General features: G+C 42.6%; 2 protein-coding genes across 2 annotated transcripts; both read right to left on the reverse strand.

Annotated features, from left to right (window-relative positions):
• Positions 1-2,421: 2,421 nt before the first annotated feature.
• On the reverse strand, positions 2,422-5,192 carry LOC101763004 (F-box/kelch-repeat protein At3g61590). The gene is made up of 2 exons (XM_004951215.3): positions 4,930-5,192; positions 2,422-4,018 (listed from the first exon to the last, which is right to left on the reverse strand). Exon 2 carries the CDS (start codon positions 3,986-3,988, stop codon positions 2,765-2,767), a length of 1,224 nt encoding a protein of 407 aa, XP_004951272.1. The 5' UTR covers positions 3,989-4,018; positions 4,930-5,192; the 3' UTR covers positions 2,422-2,764.
• Positions 5,193-15,627: 10,435 nt separating this feature from the next.
• On the reverse strand, positions 15,628-22,419 carry LOC101763408 (BAG family molecular chaperone regulator 6). Its single transcript, XM_004951216.3, has 7 exons — positions 22,063-22,419; positions 18,650-20,761; positions 18,340-18,537; positions 18,048-18,224; positions 17,612-17,755; positions 17,316-17,528; positions 15,628-17,229 (listed from the first exon to the last, which is right to left on the reverse strand). Exons 2-7 carry the CDS (start codon positions 20,687-20,689, stop codon positions 15,832-15,834), a joined length of 4,170 nt encoding a protein of 1,389 aa, XP_004951273.1. The 5' UTR covers positions 20,690-20,761; positions 22,063-22,419; the 3' UTR covers positions 15,628-15,831.

A 22,419-nucleotide genomic window follows, 5' to 3' on the forward strand; every position in this document is an offset into this window, starting at 1 on the left:
AAATCAGAGTGACAATGCGGGCATGCGGCGGTTTCACAGTTTAGGTCCCGTTTGGAGATAGTAGTCCCTGTCATATCGAATGCTGAGATACTAATTAGGAGTATTAAATATATGTTAATTACAAAATTAATTACATAAATGAAGGCTAATTCGCAATATGAATCTATTAAACCTAATTAGTTTATGATTTGATATATGGTGCTACAGTAAATATGTGACAATCATGGATTAATTAGGCTTAATAGATTCGGCTCGCGAATTAGCCACGACTTATGCAATTAGTTTTACAATTAGTTCAAGTTTAGTTCCTTTTAATTGGTATCAAACATTCGACATGACTCGAATAAAAATTAGTCCATGATCCAACCACCGGCTCCTTAGTTAAAGAAATATCCCCCTCTCTCACACTCGCTCCTTAGTTAAAGAAATATCCCCCTCTCTCGGGGCGGCCGTACGCTTCTATCTCCGAACCTGCCTTCTATTCCAATTTTCAAGAATGACATGGATTGACATAAACAATAAACCATTGCGTGCGATTGCTCCGGCATCTTCAGATGGCACGTGCAAAGAATCTTTCTTACTTCTTCTCCACTTGAAAATTGAAATGGCCAGTGGCAGGTGAATCCCTTTTAAAATTTTGTTCCTGTACTGCGGTGTACTGGTAAAGCATTGTTTGTTTTCTACTTTTTAAAAAAGGCCTTGTTTGGGCGTGCAACACGTACAGCGTCACAGATATTCATGTGTGTTATCTTTTATCTCTGTGTCTGTCTATCCAAATCCATGGTGAAAAAAAGGGAGACAAAAACACTGACATGCTTACAGAGCCTAGTAACATGGGCTAAACATGGTACACGTTTAAGTTCTGGGGAATCTTAATCTCAGCCCATACTAAATATGATATGATATTCAGAGGAACCAATCACCAATGCCCCCCTTTATTACTCTTTTTTTGTTCCCTTGCAGGGCTTTCTTCTATTCTATCAGGAAAAAAAAATCAGATTTAACCAAAAAAATAGTGCAGTTTAACCAAGTATCAAAGTTAACAAAAAGATGCAGTATTAAACACACAGAAAGACATAAGTTTGATAGCATGCGTCTAGCACTCTTAACTCCAGTAGCGAAAATGCGAAACCTTTTTCAAGGAGGAAATACTGAACCCAGCTTCTGCGAAACCTTTTTCAAGGAGGAAATACTCAACCCAGCTTCTTCTGCTACTACGTGGTCCCGTTTGTTTTCGTTTATAAGCGGTTTACCGGTGGAAATATGCGAGAATCCTACCAAACGTTTTACTTATTTCCACCGATTCTCGCTTACGTGGTAAGCCCCTTTAGAGATTTAAACTATGAGAAGCGAAAAGCGAGAAAATCTTCGCTTAGATTATAATCAAAGCGTAGCTAAGATAAACGTATCCAAACAGTGCATTTGCATCTCCTGAAAACATCACCAGATCTTGCCCCACGCTGGTGAGTTGTAACCTGTTCCTGTCACCCACCCACTCACTCTCCAGAGCTCCCACCTATTTACCAATTACCAGCACCAAATGGAGAAAAAAAGTTTCTACTGAAACCAAAATGGCACACAGCTCAAAAACAAAACAATTTGCATCCTTTTTTGCAGCATCACAGATGGCCTTTTACAGGCTTTAAGCAGCAAACATTTCATTCGGGAGCGGCGGCAGCCGGCAGCAGGCATGAAGATACGTAGATGCTGCTTTCTAGGATGGTACTACCACCTGCTTTCAGTACAGATTGTCAGACAGCTCACACGGGGACGGGGTAACAAAATAATGTGTTTTTTTCCATCCAACCCCCAGAGGGAAGGGAGCCTCAGCACAGATGTACACCATGCACTCTGATGCAGCATGCTTCTTTGCCTGTCTTTGCACGTACACATGCATTCGATGCCATGCATGACAGGGATGCAGCATCAGAAATTCAGAAGCAGGCAAAGATTCTTGTACAGCAACATGTACTGCATAGTGGGTGTATGATATGCATTTCAGCAGGAAGATAAGAGGATGGCTGCAAATGATTTGGAAAAAAAAAACAGAAGCAGGCTTAGCACAGCGAAGTACAACACAACAATGTAATTGACACAATATAACAGATGCTAAGCAGCCAGATATGTACACTGTCCATACATTTGCATTTATTTGCTTTATTAAATTGCTGGAGATCAAGATACAAGAAGCTAAAACACTTTGGTGGGTCAGTGTTAGGCAGATTGATTTTATATTTGTAAAGAAACAAAGGCATGCGACCACTAACAAAGTAACAGGTTCCGCTGTCATAAATGGCTCCCAAGGAAGCCATAGAAGGTACTCTGTTCTAAGTAGTACTGGTCCAACAGGGAAGGACTGCTTCATGCTCAGATGTGTTATGTACTGTATGTTAGCAAATGCTGTTACAACGAAACAAAACATAATTCAGTGGCCGCAGAGACTTAAAGACAGTAAAACAGGAGTGGTCCAATTTTCTGAGACAAGAAAAGTAATCCCGAAACAATAGTTCTTGTGTAATTCGTTGACATCATCTCTCCCTCCACTATCCAACCAAGTTAACAAAAAGATCAGCAAAGTTAATTGATCACTTCAATTAGAAGATATACCCAATACACCCAGCAATGAATAGAATAAGATCTATAAAATTGAACATGTTGTGTTCAAGCTTCTTCCAATGGCAGCATCTCATCCCGACTTTGGCCACTCCAAAACCAGGCAAAATACAATGTAAGGATTATGTGGAGGTAGAACAAATTAGGAACACTAGGAAGCAATGTCCAGCCTTGGCTCGAAAGAGAAACCAGTGAACAGCTGCAGCGGAAACCTCTTTGACACAGGGCTCTTCACTGACCACTTCCATAGCTTCTGATTCATTTCAAAGGTGAGAAGAGCTGGGGACCCATAGCTCTGGATGTAGATAAGATCATCTGCCCCGCAGCTTGCAAAAACATCATCGAACTCACCAAATCCTTGAAAAAATTTGTGAGGCATCCGAGCAACCTCACGCCACTCTTTGTTATGGAGCTCCCAAATGCCAATTCCCTTGATGATCCCAGGCCTATCTTGCTTGCCAATGCCACCAACCAGCACAAGCCTCTCACTTAGGTTCATCAGCCGGCCACATGTAAGAGCGCATGGCACTGGAATAGCCATGCTCATTAAAGAAGAGTGGTTCGGTCTTGCAGCAAGATCATACATGACAAGACAATGGCGATGCTCATTATTATTCACCAGAACTCCTGTGGAGTACACCAAGTAGTAGAGTATTCCATCGCAGATGACACACTCGTCACCTCCTCTCCATCCGAGCAATACTCCAGTAAAGGGAGTCACCCAATTACCAGTGACCGACTCATACAAATGGATTGTAAACTCCCACTGATAATACTCTGACGGATCCTGGTTGCTCCTTGCAATAGCCACGGTGTACTGATGAGAACTCCTGTCCACTGAAAAGGCAAGAGCACTGTAATCAGCTGTTTTGCCTCCAGGAGCATCAAGAAGCCGCTTCCAGTCCTTAGTGATGGGGTTGCACACCATAATGCGGCGCCTGTTCTCACTGTCCATCAGGCACACCAACCCAGCCGATGAGGATGTAGACCAGTTGCTCTTTTCAATGCAAGGGAAATCGAACCCATACCACTTGCGGAGGCTTGGGTCATAGGCAAAACCTGAAACTGCCTCCTCACTACAAGTAAACATGAAGTACCATGGCTTCTGAGGCACCATTTTACTCCATGTCTGCCTTTGGGCATGCACAATCTCGTGCCACCTCTTGCAGACAGACCCAGATCTTATGATACTTGCAACCGGCAAGAAGGAAAGAACCTTCTCCAAGAGATCATCAGGGAGGACAGCGTCCAATGGCACTGCCACATCCCCATTCCAATCATCATCGCTGTCTTCAGAGATCGGTCTGTATTCCATGACCTGTGAACCAATGTAAGAAGGATACAGCTCCCACTCTTCTGACCCCATTACCACCATCCAGTGAAAAACAGTAGCTAATACAAAACCCTGCAAGAGATAATATTGCAAAACAAAATAAGGGATAATGCTACTTAAATGTGGAAACCTCTAATGCAGAGCTAACAAAGTATTTTAAGCTCAAAAACATTTTACTGTGAGTATAGAGTGCATGTAAATAGGGCAATCAAGGTCCAGTTATTCAAGCTTCCACTCTATAGTCCACTTCGCCATATGCAGATACATTCAAAACCGCTTGGTGGCTGTCTACATCTCAGAAGAAAACACTTCACAGCTCATCACAACTGACAAGAACCAAACACCAAAACTAATGCCATTTCTTTAAGAGACAAAACTCAGCTAAATGAAAGGGACAATAATCAAACCTGACCAATCTAGCCTTCCAATGACAGAAAAGACAGTTAGATTAACAAATATAGGGAGCTCTTCTCAATCATTTCTTTTTTACTTTAAGATAAACTTTTTAGTCCTCATGTTTGTTTTCTGTCATGAGAATTATACAGATAAATGTGACAAAAACAGCTATTAATGAGACGGATCTCGGGGGGAAGAAATAGCAGGGACATGGACAGAGCATCTCCAGCAGATTGCTCATATTCACCCCCAATACCAAAAACCTACCATTTAGGAGATTTTGGAGACGAGAGAGAGAGAGCTCCAGCAGACTACCAATCTCTTCCCCAATACCATTTTTTTTTGCAATTGCCAAAAACTCAGCTTCTCTCCCATTGATGTAGGGGAGAAGCAGCCCTCTCCACCCCTATCCCCTATCGACGGTTAGCTTGGCGCGCCGGACATCTCCGCTCCGCTCGCGCGCCGTTGCTCAACCGTGACGTCGCCGTGTCGAGGAATTCCGGCCGTCCTTGCACACCCGAGCCCGCCGAGAGAGAGAGGGAGGGTAGGGAGGGAGGGAGGGAGGGAGCGAGCGAGAGGGAGCCTACCTCCGGCGAAGGGGGCGGACAGGCGGGCGCCGGCGCAGGGAGGAGAAGCGAGTGAGCGCCGCCGCCGGGACGGGGCGTCCCCGCGAGGAGAAGGCGTGGACGCCGCCGTCGGGCCAGGCGCGGGGGAGAAGGGGGCCGCGGGTGGCCGTCGCGGGGGAAAGGGGTGCGACGTGCGCTGGCCGTCCAGGCTCGCGCCGCCGTCGGGAGGGAGCCCGCCGACGATGGAAGGGAGGGAGGGGCAGCGGATTGAGCGGAGGGGGAGGTGCGGGGAGACGGGAGTTAAAGGAAGGAGCGAGGGAGGGAAAAGAAAAAAAAACTATGACTCGTGGGCCCCACGTGCTAGGGATGTCCTCCCTCGAAAAAATAATGCAAACTATTGCTTCTCGAGAAGTCAAGCAGTTTTAATTTTGACTAAATTTATAAATAAAATACTTCTCCAAATAAATTTATTATAAAAAATATATTATAAGATTAATCCATTAATATTTATTTTGTACCATAAATATTAGTACTATTTTGTATAAATTAGGTCAAAATTTAAATTAGTTGACTCCTCGGGAAGCGAGAGTTGCATTCTTTTGGGACGGAGGAAGTATGGAGATTGGTTTTTGATAGTCTGCTACAGCAAGGATAAAAAAACACAAAAGTAACTATTGGAGACGGAGAGAAGCTATTTTGGTAGTGTGATATGAGCAATCTGCTGGAGATGTTTAGAGAAAACATCCAGGGGCCGCGGAACCTCTCTTTTTTTTTCCAATGAGAAAACATAGATTATTTACCACCACATTCAATTTGCAGGCATGGATCCAGTTTAGGTCCCGTTTGGAGATAGGAACTAAAGTTTAGTCCCTATCACATCGAATATTTAAATACTAATTAAAAGTATTAATATTAGTCTAGGGATCCAAACATCCCCTTAGAACATGGGTGTACACATGTACACCCGATAATTGCTTGAAAAAATTCAAAATTTCGAACAATACATGGTCATATCCAAATATAAATAGCATACACCAGGGTTCGGGGGTTCAATTTCGCATCGCGGGAAAGGAAAGGAATAGGTGGGCATACCTGTCGGATGTTCGTCGTCGGCGCCCGATGAAGGCCAGATGGTCGGCCAACAAATGACCTAGGTGCTCGCCTTGTCGGCGCCGCTAGGAAATAAGGCCGAGAGGGTGGAGCGGAGAAAGGGAAAGGAAAGGGAAAATTGGCCGCTGGGAAACGAAAGCCAGAGTCTAGGCACGGGGGAGAAGGGGGCTCAGCCGCGAGGCACACACGGGTGCTAGGGAGGAGGGGGGCGCCTCAGCCGGTCAGGGTTGGAGAAGACAGACTGGGCGGTTGTAGTCCAGCAACGAATTCAGTCGGTTGGAGTTAAGTCGGGGGCAGGTAAAAGAAGGGTACATTCGATGATTCCAGTAGCTTTCTATTAAAATTATTAAAATTGAATATAATAATGAGTCTAGTGTCCCCACCAAATTAATATAAAATTTAGACCCTCTTTAGCGTTTCTGGATGTGCTTCTCCACCGGCTCCACCTGAAGTCCTACCAAACAGCAGAAGGGCAAATGCCTCCGGCGAAGAAGTTCCCTAGATCCCTCTAAAAGTAGCTCCCCGCATGCGCAAGGACCAACTGGCTCTCAAATTCACAGATATTACGATCAAAATGCCACTCAACAAGCTGGAGCAGGGCGACGAGGGAGCGGTGCGCTAGGACCGGAGCAGAGGTGAGCGGCAAGAGAGTGGTGCTTTGGAGCCGGAGCGAGGCAGCGGTGTCCCGAGCCCGGAGCGGGTCGGCGAGCGAGCAGGCATATGGCCTTGCCGTGGGGGAGTGGGACGCCGAGCTCGAAGCATGGCGGCGGATCAACGAGGGATCGCTACCACGGTCGAGCGGATAAGGAGATAAGGACAACAATGGAAAAGAATAGAGCGTCAAAAGGCAAAAAAAATTATGGTGGAAAAAGGAAAAACATAAAAGTGTATTAAACAAGTAAACAAAGGGTTATATAATATATTCATTAATCTGTTTACTAATCTTTTTATTACATATGAAATTGCATTATAGATTAATAAAAAATTAAAACTCATTTGTACAAACAAGTCAAATATGTAAGGGTATATTGGATATTTAACATTTTATATCTATAAACAGAAAATAGGAGAAGCCATTGTGCTAAACGTTTTTCAAAATAACTTCGGCTCCACTAGAGAGTTGCTCTACTAGAGTAGCCACAGCTGAAGCTGTTTTAGCCATAGTCAGAACCTTGCCAAACTAGCCCTTATTTTTTTTACTGATCCACGGCTAGACTTACAAGCCGGCTCAGCTTGGCTTGTTAATAAAACAAGAAAAAATATACCATAGCTCTGATCGTTAGCAACTCGAGTCAGCTCATTTGGCATGTGAGCTACGCACACAAGGTAAGCATAGAATAGAACACAAAATCAAAGCAATTTGTAGTTAGAATATGTATTAAATTTATAGAACTTTTCAAAAGTAACCACGAGGATCAATACACACACGAACTCAAGAAACCGTAGGACCCTATAAATTAAGAAATTCTAAAAAATTAAAAATCGTTGAACCCAAAAATCAAATTATGCATGTGTACGTACATTTTGGTGCCACGGGAGATCCCATGAAGGAGTATGCATGCGCCTGCAATGTTAGCAAATGTCGGGGAGCCGAATGGATCGAAGGAAGATGAAAGTTTGATATGGTTTAGGATTCTCGTCCATATTTTGCTATGTGTATGAGCGTTGGAAGCTGCCGGACAGCAGTGAATGAACGAGATTGGATGCATATCCATATGCAGCGATGATGACCTGAAGTATACCGGAAGCGCACACAAGGTAGTCATGAAATGCAGCATGCCACATAGTAGCAAGGTTGTATACAGAGAACATGTATACGAGAGAGCTCGTCGAGTAGAGTTGTGGTTGTAGAGCCATAAATCACACATCAACAACAACGATAGCATCAAGACCCTAAAGGTAACTAATCCACACGTGCAAATGGACATACATGAAGGAAGGAGGTCATGCCAGGCTCGGATATGATGGGCCACAACATCACATACATTCGCACCATCAATGAGCACAAAGGTAAAGTTTGTGTTGCTATAAGTGAATCTCCATAACACCTTAAGCATATACCTTATCGGTTCCTCTATAGGTGCCTACGTGAATAACACCATTGATCATGCAGCTATTGGACGATCTTAGCATCTTGATCTGCAAAAGATGGGACCGACTACCAATACCTAAGAGAAGCAATCATAAAAATTAAAATTCATTAAAAATGATTTGCACATATATCATCATATGTTACACCGGTAAAGTTATAGAATATTTCAGCATATATACACATCATTTATTCTAATGGAGATTATAAATGCTAATCCTTCCTTATTTGATAAAAATATTTAGATATTTTTACATAACATGTTGGTTGCCGCTTCCAAAAATCTTTACCTCGCAAAGAATACTTCTAGAATATTTTTGAAATTAAATAGATATATAATTCTTCAAAGATAGTATAGAAATCATGTAAAGCTTATTGCTCGTAAAGATGCTTCTAGATAACAACTTTTATAAAGAAAAGATATTGATATTTATATATAGAAAATGGAAGTGTATATGCTCAAAATAAATATGGTCATATGGGAGCAATAGCCATACTTTGTATTTTGGTTAGTACAATTATTTTATGATCGATTATTAATTTCTGGAGAACTGGTGAGATGTGCCATGACTTGTAACCCAAATGAGACAGCTCAACAAAACCAATAAACTTGCGCTCTCAAAGCATATAAAGCATGTGTGCTCCTATATGTTTGTTAGTTTCTTATTGAGCAGTTAATAAAGATTTATTTTTATTTTAAAATAAAGATATTTTGCTTGTAAAATCACATACTAAACTATATAGATTTAGGAATAAAATATGAATATTTATGTACAGTCATTTGTAAAATTATGTGTCCACCACTAGCCACATCACGATCATTAAAGACACAGACAAATAAAGCAACCAGCACATGCAACTATCTACCAACCAAATTTTACCAAAACCGCACCAGGAAACGCATGACCAATGGCGACAAATCCTTGAGGCCCGCACAAAATCAAACACTAATATGCATATTAATGCATATAGTACAAATGAAAACTCTCCCCCCACATAATCCAGTCCCGGTGCAAATAAACATAATGAGGAAGATGACGCGTTTACATGTCCTTAAGAACCAAAATCGAAGAAAAGATGCTCCCTTTTTGAGTCATCCGCCGCCGCCTGGTCCTCTTGGGTTATGATGCTTTCAAGAAATTGAAGAAAGATTCAGCGCCTACGAAACAATATAGGAAAAAAAATTCAAATCTTTCCCCCACAAATCAAAAACCAAGAAACTCCCGCACCAAGAGAAAGAGATAGAGAGGAGGATATTGGATACCGTCGACAAGTTCTTGCTTTGGGTGGCTGGCACCAATTGGATTGGGTACGGAATTCCCCCAATCTGGTGGGGGTGAGAGGGGTTGGAAATGGGGGGAAGGTGAGGGGCCTTTCTACCCTTCTACTTCAAGAGATATGGAACAGTGGACTTTCCTCCTCCCTCTACATTAGGTTAGGGCCTCCATGGCTGTCGTGTCTAGCGGAGCGCCACAATAGCGTACTATATATGAGGGCGGTGAGGTTGAAAGAGAACTAGAAGAAAGGGGAAGGTGCCTGCTTTAAGCAAAAAATTTAGAGAGAATGGGGAGAGGCGGTTCAGCTTCAAAGAGGAAAGCGTCGAGCTGAGGGGGTAGAATGGTATTCAGATAGTGGAGTAGAGGGAGAGGGGTAGAAGAGGAAATAAAAATTCTATGGGAGGTGCGCTTTAACTCTACCGGACGGATCCAATTGACAACGCTAATCTTCGAAGGTTATTGTCATGTCATGGTACTGCCAACGCTAATCTAATTCTACATAGCACTCTCCTGCCAATTTTTTTCCTTTTACAAAGTTCCAGCTCGAATATTCCAGTGATGTATTTTAAGGTTAGATTTTTGTTTGGTAGGCCACATGCATTGAAATCAGTCACATTTGGATTTCACGATACGGACTTACATGAGCTGATCGACGAGGCAATTAAATCGGTCATTCATTGTGTATAGAAACTCCAACATATATACAAGGTGGAACAAGTAATTTGTCAACTATACATTTTATAAGAGACTATTAATAAATTAACTTGCAATAAAATTACATGTTACTACCTAACTATAGGTTGTTTTGAACATTGTACACCTTTCAAAGTTAAATTTTGAAAACAAAAACCTAAGATCTTATTTTTTAAAGTTAAACCTTTTGCTTGTGCCATGTTGGTTGGTGATAGCACCCACCACGACGGAGCTGCTGCTTGCTACACCATGGTTGGCTTGTAACACCATGAGTTTTCTCAGGCACGCCATTCATGCTGACGGGGAGAAATTTGTTTACTTTTTAAAGTAAGATCACAAATGTTTTCTTTTAAAATTTTACATGGAAAGTTTCATCAAATAAAAATCCTAATTACATATTTTTTAATTCATTTCTTGCAAAACATTGTTGCTTTTTTCCTTTTGTTTTTCCCTTGGCGTTGATACATTGGCTATGGTGGTGGAGATATTATTTTACAACAGGACTTTCCTATGCGTGGATTTGATGTTCCATCGAAGAAGGGCCACGGGAGAAAGTTGGATGAGGCCTATTTTATGATTGGTGGATGAGGCACCATGGACCACCTTTACCTAATTAACCCTGCTCCATCTGCAGCATCACTCACACAGGTCACAACAAAATTGTTTATCTCAGGACCCATCCCCTTCATCGCAATTTGTTTTTTTTTTTTGCGGCATGCATGCGGCCTCCTCCTCCGTCCCTATCCTCCTCCTCCTATGCATTTGCACGCTTGCTTCTAGGCTCCTTTCTAAGGTCACCAAAGGTGTGAGCTCACCTGTATCTGTGGGCCTCAACTTAATTTGTTGCTTTGCTTGCGATGCCGTGTGTAATAAACAAATATATGGAAATTGCTAGTGCCATCTGCTGTACAACAAACTCATTGCAAATTTGCAATAGCATATTGTAAAACACAGCAATAATATAAGATTGAACAAAGCTTTCCAAATTTCTGCTGATCAGAATTTTTCATATAAAAAAAGAGAGGAAAAACATAGTTCCCTAAAAACTAACAAGTTTCTCCTCCCAAATATGAAGCCAAATCTATTGAAAAAGATAAAAAAAAAAGTGACATGCAGCGTGTAAAAGGTTTGGGAATTCATTCACTATCATACAACTGATCAGGGGGTACTAGGGACTCCTATGTCTGAAGGGAATTGCAACGTGCAGCCACGTTTTTTTTTTGTGCCTTGTTTAAATTGTAGGAACGGAGAAGCATGCTGTTGTAACTACAGTAACAACGCTATCATACTTGTTCTTACATGAAAAATCTTAATACTTTTCCAGCCCACCAATAATGTAATAATCTTGTACTGTCACAGTAGCTTGCTATCCAATTGACATGACAGACCTACCAAGAACATTGTGACTGATAGGGACAACACTTCATACGTATCCACTCTTGTCTCAGTCTTGACATTGTGTTCATTCTTTTCTTTTTACCCTAAATACATGCATTTAAGACCTCTATCAATAAATAGACTTGAGAGTTAAGACACCAAATGAATCTAGCAAAAAAAAATGATATGGTACCAAAATAGTTTTCCTAGTTATACTAAACAAAAAAACATAAAGAACGGCTATATATGATGGTAGGTTTTAAGAAGCCTCATCAAGTTTAACAACTAAACATATATTATCGATTTAGCAAAATAGGTGGCAAACTTAACCGACTAAAATGGGAGATTAATATTACAGATGCATGCTTCGTTTTACGTATGACTAGACAATGCATATCTGTTTCGTCCACCACAAGCATATCAAGGCCATATTGTGGTAGGGACCAATTTAATGAGTCAAGAGCACACAGCAGCAATGGAAGCTTGCCTAGCCTCGTTTTCACACTAGGTGCAGTGGATACAAACAAAGGGACAAACAAGGCGCACGCCTTGGCGTCTTGCACAGGCAGACAAAAGCTTTGAGGCTGCCCTTGCATTTGGACACTCCAGCCTGCTGATGCACACAATTTGTTTCTGTTCCATGTGCAAGCACATCACATGCCCACAACTCATCAGCCTTGTTGCTTGCTGCTGTGTCCACTGCATGCACTAGAATCTAGTGATCTTCCATGATACATAAATATAAATGCAACCTTTTGCAGGTGCCATTTCCCCTCTCATGTCACTGCTCCAAAATGACCAAAGAGGCCAAAGCGTACATGCTAGCCCTCATAGGGAGGAGTGTGAGGTTGCTGCCCATTCCTATTTGAGATTGCTTGTAGATGTGGCAATGCCTAGCCGCCTGTCCTGTGTTGTCTTTCCTGCTTTTTGGAACAAGAGTTTGACTGTTTGAACAGGAGCATGCTACTTTTTCAAACTATTGAATCACCGCAGCACTCAATCCAAGGCCCAGTTTCACCATGCCATCCTTTCAGAAATTTCAAGTTGCAGTTTTAAAAGGAAGATGAGCATGCTTGCCTACCAATTGTAAACTTTATGAAGTGAAGCCACCTGACAGCAACATTATTCTTGTGGTGGCAAAGCAGTAGGATCTCAACCATGCTCAAAAAAATATTGAAAGGCATGCTACCTAGTGCACTAATGAGAATGGCCACTATAGATATTAGTGTCCACTACTATGTATATATGTGCCATGTGATGGTAAGCATGCCTCAGTGCCTTTTCATGTTGCATGAGAAAGCTAAGATCTTGCTTTTCCAACTCTGAGTTGGCATGAGTCGGATGCAGACCAGACCTATAGTGTTAGTGCAATTCACCATCACATAAGACCATGATAACTGCAAAGAGCATTTTGAGTCATCCACCAGAAATAGTATCAAAGCCCAGCTCAAGAATGCTTGGAAGGGGCCGCATGCATTTCCCAGATTGTGACTCCTCCACTTGACTAAAAGGAAAAGGAAAACTCTTTACTACTTGATGTCCACACCAAATTCCCATACAATTTTGTGATATTTTCATGTTTTGAACTAGGGCCAATAATGAATTTCACATGGAAATACATGGCATACATCTATAGAGGAAAAGAGATGTATTTCACAAGGAAAATAAGAATGAAGAAGCACGTCCATGGAAAATCAGAGGGGTGGATTTATCTCTTTTTGTGGGGCCCCGTGTGAATGAGCACACACAACAAAATCAAACCCTGCTACCTCATTAGTGGGTGGTGTACAAGTAGTGGAATAAGTTATTAGAATAAATTATGGGCGGTGTACAAGAAATTGAACTTGTGTTCAGCTAGCTGTAGAACGTGCTACATCCATAGATGTCTTTCCAGATCCAACACTGCTACTAGTGTTGGCGCCACTAAATCAAACCCAACTACAAATGTAACTAAAACCCTAAACTCTCACTGTTGTAACAACAGCGACGCCTCGCCACCTGTCAGGAGAATGTTTCGATTTTTCATATCGAAAGCAAAATCCTCCTTTCCATTGAAGGTATGAATTTGAAGCTGGATTTAGTTCAGTTGAAAATCAGAGTCTCCGGATGAAGTTTTCTAGTAGAGGGGACCAACAACTGCAAAGAATAGCAACAGCCATCCTTAATTAATTTGCACCTCGTGCAAGCCTTGTAATGAAACATTTCACCACCAAAGTTCATACTTAAAGCGAATGCAAAAAACATGCCTTAGCACTGGACCGATTCAAATCTATTGTGTGCATTGTCATAGTCCATAAAATTCATATTTGAATAGTCATATTACTCCCTTCGTTCCAAATTATAAGTCATTCCAACTTTCTTAGAGAGTCAAGCCATCTTATGTTTGACCAAAATTATAGAGAGGATCAAGTTTATGGCATCGAATAGATATGCTATGAAAGTATATTTAATGAAGAAACTAATAGTACTTATTTGGTATCATGAATGTTAGTACTTTACTGTATAAATTTGGTCAAACTTGAAATGTTTTGACTCTCCAAAAAAGTTGGAATGACTTATAATTTGGAACGTTCAAAATATTTGAATGGTCATATGGGCTACAGAGTGCACCTCCATGTACTCTCTTTTTTGTAATTACATACAAATATACAATTAAGCAGCCAATTATAAAGAATAATCTTTTGAGAACTTTCCTAATAGCTATTTCGATGCATAGATCAATTCACTCGCCAGTGGCATCGCAAAGCTTTTGCAATGGCTCAACCATCACGTAACCTGGAAGAGCAGGATATTTGTAAGAAAATAGATCCTTGGCAAGGGCCTCTGATGGAACATGTATGGGGAATCTTGTCAGATATTGAGCATCAGGAGAGGTTCATATGACAAATGGATATCACTTATCAGCATCAACTCGATCGCTGTCCTTGTGTCCTTGTTTCGAGTGACATCGATCTTAGCTATCTAGCTAGGACTCTTTTCAGCATAGGGATGCTAAGACCTGATGATCAAAATTCCAAGTTCAAAGAGCAAGATTTATCTATTTTTCTGTCTCAACAAAGTACAAATACAGATATTCACATTCACATACCGACACTCATCACCATGAATGCACACGCTCGCTTATGAACCATCAAGTGCTGACACACTGCTACGCCTGGTAACAGCCGAATCTATATGTTGAGATGCACACAATTGCGCTTGGCAGGGATACCGTCTACAGCAGTTGGCTCACCAAAAGTTGTGTTCTCTCACAGTTATGTTATGATCAGCAAAAGAAAGACGAAATTTCATGGTTACGCCTCTCCCAGTAAACAGACAATTTCCAACAGTTCGATTGAAGACGCCAGCACGCTCATTGCTACTGGAGGGGCTCCACGCTTCTTGGAATCCCGAGCGATGGTCCACAGGGTTCGGTCACGAGGGGATGGCATGAATTGCTGACAATGTTGCTGATGAGTGTGTTCCAACGACAGGATATCTTATGATGCTGGCCATGCTCTCACATTCTTTTCTCAAGTTTCTTTCCCAGTACTTTTTTCTACAATGGATCTACCTGCTCGCCATGAACCAATAAACAAGATGAGTGCAGAGCCCATGATTTGGTTGGTTTCGCTGGCAAATTTAAAGTCCCTTTCTTTCCGGGGTTGCATTTTGTTTATCTTCGCTTTGACCTGCATCTGCCCACCTTACATGTTCGACGAACTTTTCAAAGACATTGGGGGTCAAGTGGTTATGATCCAACAGCATGTACTCGAATTCCAGGCGCTGCAAAAGTAGACTGGCCGTCTTGTTTGCATGAGTTGGCGAGTGCTTGACAAGCTGGTGGTATGACCATTAACTACTGAACTGCGGCATACTAGAATACACCTACGTGCACAACAGTATTGGAGCTAACTTTCTTCAGATTTAGAGATCCATACCTGAACCAATGGCTTCACAGCGATCGCATAAGCATTTGGTCAAGCACAGAGTTGAACTCCACAAGCCCAGCTCACAATCCCAAGTCAACTTTTCTGCATGCAAAATGGAAACGACACACGAGGACTGATACCTTCCCTCCGGATTGTGGCATACCTTTACCCATTGGCATATTGTAGAGATCTGTATCGGTGGTGCTGTTGTGCAACACCAGCACAATATCTCACCAGTTTCAGCTCGTATACCGACTCAGACTTCGTCCCAATCACTTGACAACAAAACATTAAATCAACTTGGGTTCATTGCACATACACACAAAATACAGCACATACAAGACCTTGTGTTCCCAGCACACAGCAGAGTGCGGCAACACAGATGTACACTGCACAAACAAACATGGATACAAGCAGTAACATGGGATCCATACACCACGATCTCAAACCTCAAGAGATCATCCTTTCAGTGGACTTTGGCCGTCACATGCCTGGACGGCCTGTGCACCCTCACCTTTGATCTCTTCTTGCGTGCCAGCTTGTGCTCAAGTGCCTTGACCTTCTCGCTTAGGTCTGTGATGACCCCCATTTGATCGTTGCCGGACGCAAGCAGCTTCTGCAGAAGTTCTTTCAGCTGCTGGTTCTCTTCGGCCAGTTTCTTTTCATCGCTGTCCTTCAAATCATTGAGTGGACTTGCACCGGCAGATAAAGCTTCCTCAGAAGCATTGTTCTCTTTCTGTACGGTGATGTCTTCTTTCAGGTTATCAGCTTCGTCTTCAGCAAGATTTGCACCTACTGCACCTTCAGTGCATTTTTCAGCCACAGACACCTGCACACCAACATCCTCGGCAGAATTTGCTCCCAACGCGCCCACTTGAGCATCTTCTGGTATCTCGGTGCATTTTTCAGTCACAGACACCTGCACACCAACATCTTCAGCAGAGTTTTCTGGCATCTCAGTGCATTCTTCAGTTACAGACACCTGCACGCCAACATCCTCAGCAGAATTTGCTGTCGATGCGTCAACTGGAGCTTCTTTCAGTGTCTCAATGCATTCTTCTGTGTTGGACACCGCCAGATCTGCATGCTCCTTTTGGGCTTCAGTTTGGCTCTCTGATGACACCTCCATCCCAGATCTCTCATGCTCTGTGATGCCACCTTCATGCGGACATGACAATTCACAGCTGTCCAATTCAGGGAAAACTATTTCATCCCTTGTACTGTCTGCCTCTTCTGCAAGGTTAGGATGACTCTCCTGAATGTCAGGCTCCTTCCTAGAGGTCCCAGGAAGAGAATCCCCATCATTTGTGGAACCTCCTGTTAGCTTGTCAATAGTTGCTTCAGTTTCCTGATCCTCATGTGGTGGCTTATCCTTGCCAAAAACCGCACATTGCACTGTGTCATCAGACTCGCCCACGACAGTTTCTTCTGGGGCTGAGGCTGAGTCAGACTTCAAAACTGGTTCAAGCAAGGCAGGCTGATCAGGCTTTTCTGCATTTCCAGAAGCAGAGAGTTCCATATTATTCGTTGAATCTTCCAGCATTCCATCTTGTTCTTTCGTTGAATCTTCCAGCATTCCATCTTGTTCTTTCGTTGAATCTTGCACGGTATCCACAGCTTGTTCCTGCATGCTGACATCCCTGGCTACCTCTAATTGATCTTTTGTATTAGACATAACAGAGTCATCTGCAGGAATTAGATCATGTTGTTCTTCATCCTGTAAAGATATTGATGAATCCTCCAAATGAACAACTGGGCCGCTCAACTCTCTTTGCTGATCTTCTTCAGCAGGAGAAACATCATGTTTCAGCTCCAGGTTTTCTACAGCTGCAGTTGCGTGGTCCTGACCGTTAACTGGGCCATCCTGTTTTCATGTTCTCAGTGTTAATATGTTGTTCACAAATTTAATCAGAATAGAGCTTATCCTCAATAAATAAGAACAGAACTCACCTTCTCATTTGTGACTCCACTTTCTACCGATGCTGCCACAGCACTGGCATTAATGCCCTCAGTGGAATCATAAGACAACCCTGTATTTGATTCAGATTTAGCATGCAGACTCTGCTCTGTTGAAGCTGTGCATTGTTTCAGCCCACTAGAGTCCCCTGTTGAAGCTGCATCATGCAACATGGCCTCCTTTCCTTCACCCTCGACTTCTGACTTCTGTTGACAACAGCAACACTATCAGTATCTAGTTGCAAGGTTAAAACAATGACTACTAATATGGATGACAAGAGACAACTTACTTCATCCACTTGTTCCACTGAAACAGCATTTGATTCTTCAATTTTGAGCTCCTGGTTGTCAGTGGGATGTTCTGGCAAAGCTGCATCACTTAACGTATCCATCGATGATGGCACCTGTAACTCGAACTGTCCTGCAGCTTTTCCCTGTTGAATATGAATAGTTAAATCATAATTGTAAATTAAAGTCGATTTTTATGAAGAAATCAGATGCAGGCTCCAAGGGCGATGATTATTATTTTCTTTTGTTAGTACTATGAAGGCTGCATTAGTTTATTTTTCTCTAAAATCAATACATAAATTTTGTTAACACTTCACAGCTAACGCAGACTGCATATAATGGTAAATGTGAGCAAATACTCCATACTCAACAAGACAGTCTCATATTACCAAGGTTGCAACAGAAGAGCATCAAACTGGAAATTGAAAGTTAACTTACTTGTTCATTTGCTTCTTCCATTGTGGTGACACATGACTCCTCTTTTTCATTCTTCTTACTGGCATCCGCATCTTGCTTTACCTCCATGGGAATTCCAGATGGAACTGCATTGTATGGCTCCATGGTGTCCACTGAAGATGGTTCTTCTACCTTACCCAGTTCCACAGCTCTCTCCTCCTGAGATCTCTTTTAAAATTAGTATTTCAAAGTAACTTTGTTGCATCATTAAGGTGTAAATCAATTTTTATGGGACAACAAGGTTACAAAGCATTATTATACAGGCAATACTTACTTTGTCGCAAGCTTCAGTTGTTATGGTAGGAGCTACAATTTGGATACCGTTCTCGGTCGTCTCTGATTTCTCTTCATCACTGTTTGTGTGATCAAACTCCCCAGATTGTTGCTTGCATAAAGTATCAAGCTTCTCCTGCAAGCAAACCAGTTCTCGAGCAACAGACTTCCTAGCCTCCCTTACACTTGGATGCAAGCCCTGCACAAGCATATCATGGTCTTAGAAATAGCCCAGCTAGTAGCAAAAGAATACCATAAAGAAACAAGTCAAACCTGTTCCTAGGATAAAAACTGAAACGAAAACAAGATACCTGGATTGTGTCAAGCTTCAAGAGTAAATTCATAATAGTTTCACCAATGGCCACTTGCTCTTTTTCAGTTGGCTTCTTGCAAGAATCTTCAAGGCATTGAAGCTGCTTCTTCACACCTTGCATCTGTTCATGCACATTCCTGATCTTCCGGAGCTTATCCAAAGGTTGCCATCTTCGGACATCATACCCTCTGTATGCAGACTGAATACAAACTGCAGCATCTGGTTCTGATAAATTGGCTTTGCATGTTTTGGCATCATCTTTTGCAGCTTCACTTTCAATTACTGCCTCATCCTCATTTTTGCTTTCGTCACATCCCATGAAGCTTTCTGCACCAGTGTTTTCTTTTTCTTGCACAGCACTTCCCTGTAAACTCTTTGCACCCGCATTTTCTTGAGTGCCAATGGTAGTGCTACCAGCTTGGACCTTCTGCTCATCTTTACTTGTGGGAACTTCTTCCTCCCTTGGATGTTCCACAGAAGCAGCTTGCACTGTTTTATTGCTAAACTGCATTCCCTTATCCATTTCATTAGGTGATTTTCCTTTAATCTCAGACACAGTGATATGCCTTGTATCAGACTGCTTAGGCTCCATGTTCTGGCCTTGGGCTGCCTCCTTCACGTCCTTCTTGGCCTTGTCACCGTCCTTCCTGGTTGGTGGGCTGGGAGACCTTGAAGAACCATTTCCAGATTTCTTTCTTGGAAAGGGATCCACTCGCAAGCATACTGGTGGCAATTTTGAATGCTTAGCTGTTGATGATTCACTATGTTTTGTTTTCCCATTTTCTTCTACCTTGTCACCATTGCTGGCCTTCTTTGCCTCTTCCTTTTCACTCATGCCAGTCTTCTTCTCATCACTTTCTTTAGTGACCGGAATGATTCTGTAGGTACTGGCCTTCTTTTCATCAATCTTGTTCTCCGGCACGACTGGAATGGTCTTGTAGTTTTCCCTTGCAGGTTTGCTCTCATTGTTTACTCTTTTAGGCACAGCTGGAGTGGTTTTAGGGCTTCCTTCCAGTGTCATGCCATCTCGATGTTCAGTAACTGCAGGTTGGCTCTTAGTTGCCGATCTGTCACCATGATCTCCAGATCCATCTCTGGTAGCTGGCTTCTGATCATGATGACCATTCTCAAACCATGACAGGGGAATGATCTTGATCTTGGGTGATTGAGGAGCCTCTTCAGAATTGTTTGGGGACTCTTCTATCTTCAGCTCTTTAGCCTTTTGCTTCGGCTCATCATATCCTGCAGGCATCCAAACTATCGGCCAATGGAACTGCCTCTCCTTCTGATTGCCTTCCTCTTGGTGCATGACATCCTCTGTCTTCTTACTACTCACAGGAGCCCATCCATTTAAGAACTGATTGTCTTGATTTTGTTTCTTGACATCCCCTGTCATCTTTCTACTCATAGGAGCCCATTCTTTCAAGAGCTGAGGTGAGAATTCATAACGCTTTCCATTCTCCTTGCCTTCCATGTTGCCAGACGGCACCCATATGAACGGATATTGGTTGTTTGGATGGCGAATTATACTGCCACCATCAGCATCCTTGTACTCACTCTCAAGCTTGACATCAGGCCTTTCTTCCTCGATTTTCACATTGCTCTTATCTGCCCCATGGCACACATGGTTTGGACATCCACAGCAATGGCTCTTGAGCTTGTCATAACCATATGGCATTTGATCAACAGGATAAGGATGTGGTGGGACAAAGTAAGAAAGGCAGGTGTTTGAATGCTGTGGAAATGGCCCGTGATAATATAGATGAGGGGGTGGAAGTTCTTGAGGTAATGGGGGTCTGAAACTGTAGTAATCAGGAGGATACGTGCGGTTGCAGCAACAGTGGAACTCGGAAGGATGCGGATGATGCATACCAGCATTGTATGGCCAAGGTCCATAGGTTGGTGGCCGATAGGATGAGTCCATGGGCTGAGGGTGACCGGATGGAATTTCCCATCCATGAGGAGGATAGTAAGGGTAGGGACTGTGATTTCTGTAGTGTGAGTGGTATGGATCCATATAGTGGTTTGCAGGATACATTATTTTACTAGTCTATATATACTAGTAGGGTAGATGCCTAGACCTGCCAAACAGGTACTATGGCTTTGATACCTGCAGCAGTGAAGAAGAGTCATGCATGGTCAGTTTAGTTCTGAATAAGAACAAGCAACCGAACAACAGCAGAACGGAGAGCTAATTCAGAAAACAAAAGGCACTGAAAATAATTTAGCAGCTGTTGATAGCCAACAGCCACCAATTACATTAAATTGGTAGAAGGATAGGGATCACTTCTGGACCAATAAACAACGAATTTGAATGCTACGGAAGTATTATCACAAGTCAATATTTCAGTTCCTTGTTGTGCACTCATCAGGAACAGTTTATAATTGTTTGTATTGCAGAATGGGATCAGTCCTAGATTATCCAACCTTGACTCAACTAAGTGTCCTGTTTTAGAAATGGAATGAATTCCCCTCTCGATCGCAATAGTGAAACGAGACAGTAAAAAGAAGACAGAAAGGAAGACATGCTGTGATGTTTCATATATTTGTTGTATATCAATTTGTAAAGTGCACCCCAAATTTTTTTATGCATGAGCAGTAACATCTAACTGTTGTCTCAGTTTGTACTAAAGTTGAGTGTGAACCATGACACAAGGCTGAGCCACAGTATTTACTTTATTTTCTTAGCCATATGATTCCCCATCAATTGATCATAGATGCACCTACAAATTTTCGTAATTGTTCAAAAAGCATATTGCTTCTTCTTCTTCAAAAAGAATCTTGTACGGTAGCACCGGAAAAAATTATATGGAGCACTGAACACAAAACAAAAGAAAAGGAGAATTTTTCGCTGGGTAATTAGTGGAAAAAGAATAAACCAGGTCATTTCATATTAGGAACCTGCTCATATGCACATTTCTTTTAACTTCCAATTCCATGTAAGGTAATCTCTCACATATTCAAGTGTTCGATAATTGACCCATACATCCCTTTTCCCCCCAATTAGGCATTCGTTATTTTTTCAAATAAAGATTACTTTTGTTTACACGCAGGCCGGCCACGGTACTCTACTAATTATATTTTCCTCCAATCCTTTTAAATAACCTGATTTTTCACATTCAACAAAAAAAAGGGACGGAAAGTTTTGTTGCAGTAGAGCACCGACTCAAGCAGCAATTTCTCTGAATTTGCTTTGCAGAGTAACGAGACATTCTGTGATTACAAATGTGGACACCGAAATTTAACAGCTTGCATACTGTACTCCTAAAATCCGCAGGAGACGCAGCATGATTTCCCAGAGCAAAACTGCACAGGCTACTGCAATCGGACGCATCCAAAGCACACCCAAATCCATCCGGAGAGGGGAAAGAAAGAATAGAGGAGGCGAGGCGATCGAGGAGGGGCACTCACAGTGCGGCGGGCGGAGAAAAGCAGCAGAGCGCGGATCAGACAGACAAGCCAACCACCAAAGCTTGAAAAATCCACGGGGCCGAATGGCGTCAGCTACCGGCGGGCGATGCGGTCCGCGGGTCCCAGGCCGTCGTCGTCCTCTCTCTCCCCTCTTCCTTCTCGCGAGCGCTTTCGGTTTCCCTGCGTGTTCTTGCTTTCTGAGTGCCGGGCCGTCGGCCGGCCGGACGCGCGGCATTTATGTGGAGACGGGGGGAGGAGCCTCGGGAAGGAGGTGGAAGAAGGGAGAGACCGTTGGGCTGGGGGTTTCGGGAGGGTTCGCGACGCCGCCGGGGAGGCTGACTCGGTTGAGTATCCCGC

This window comes from Setaria italica, chromosome I (assembly GCF_000263155.2).
Source record: "Setaria italica strain Yugu1 chromosome I, Setaria_italica_v2.0, whole genome shotgun sequence".
Lineage (NCBI taxonomy): Eukaryota > Viridiplantae > Streptophyta > Magnoliopsida > Poales > Poaceae > Setaria > Setaria italica.

Excerpts from the sequence above, each read along its gene's own strand:
- LOC101763004 (XM_004951215.3), bottom strand. The coding sequence starts at position 3,988 with ATGGTGGTAATGGGGTCAGAAGAGTGGGAGCTGTATCCTTCTTACATT.
- LOC101763408 (XM_004951216.3), bottom strand. The coding sequence starts at position 20,689 with ATGTATCCTGCAAACCACTATATGGATCCATACCACTCACACTACAGA. Across the intron at positions 18,538-18,649 it reads TGAAGCTTGACACAATCCAG|GGCTTGCATCCAAGTGTAAG; the intron begins GTATCTTGTTTT and ends ATGCTTGTGCAG. Across the intron at positions 18,225-18,339 it reads CAACTGAAGCTTGCGACAAA|GAGGAGAGAGCTGTGGAACT; the intron begins GTAAGTATTGCC and ends AAGAGATCTCAG.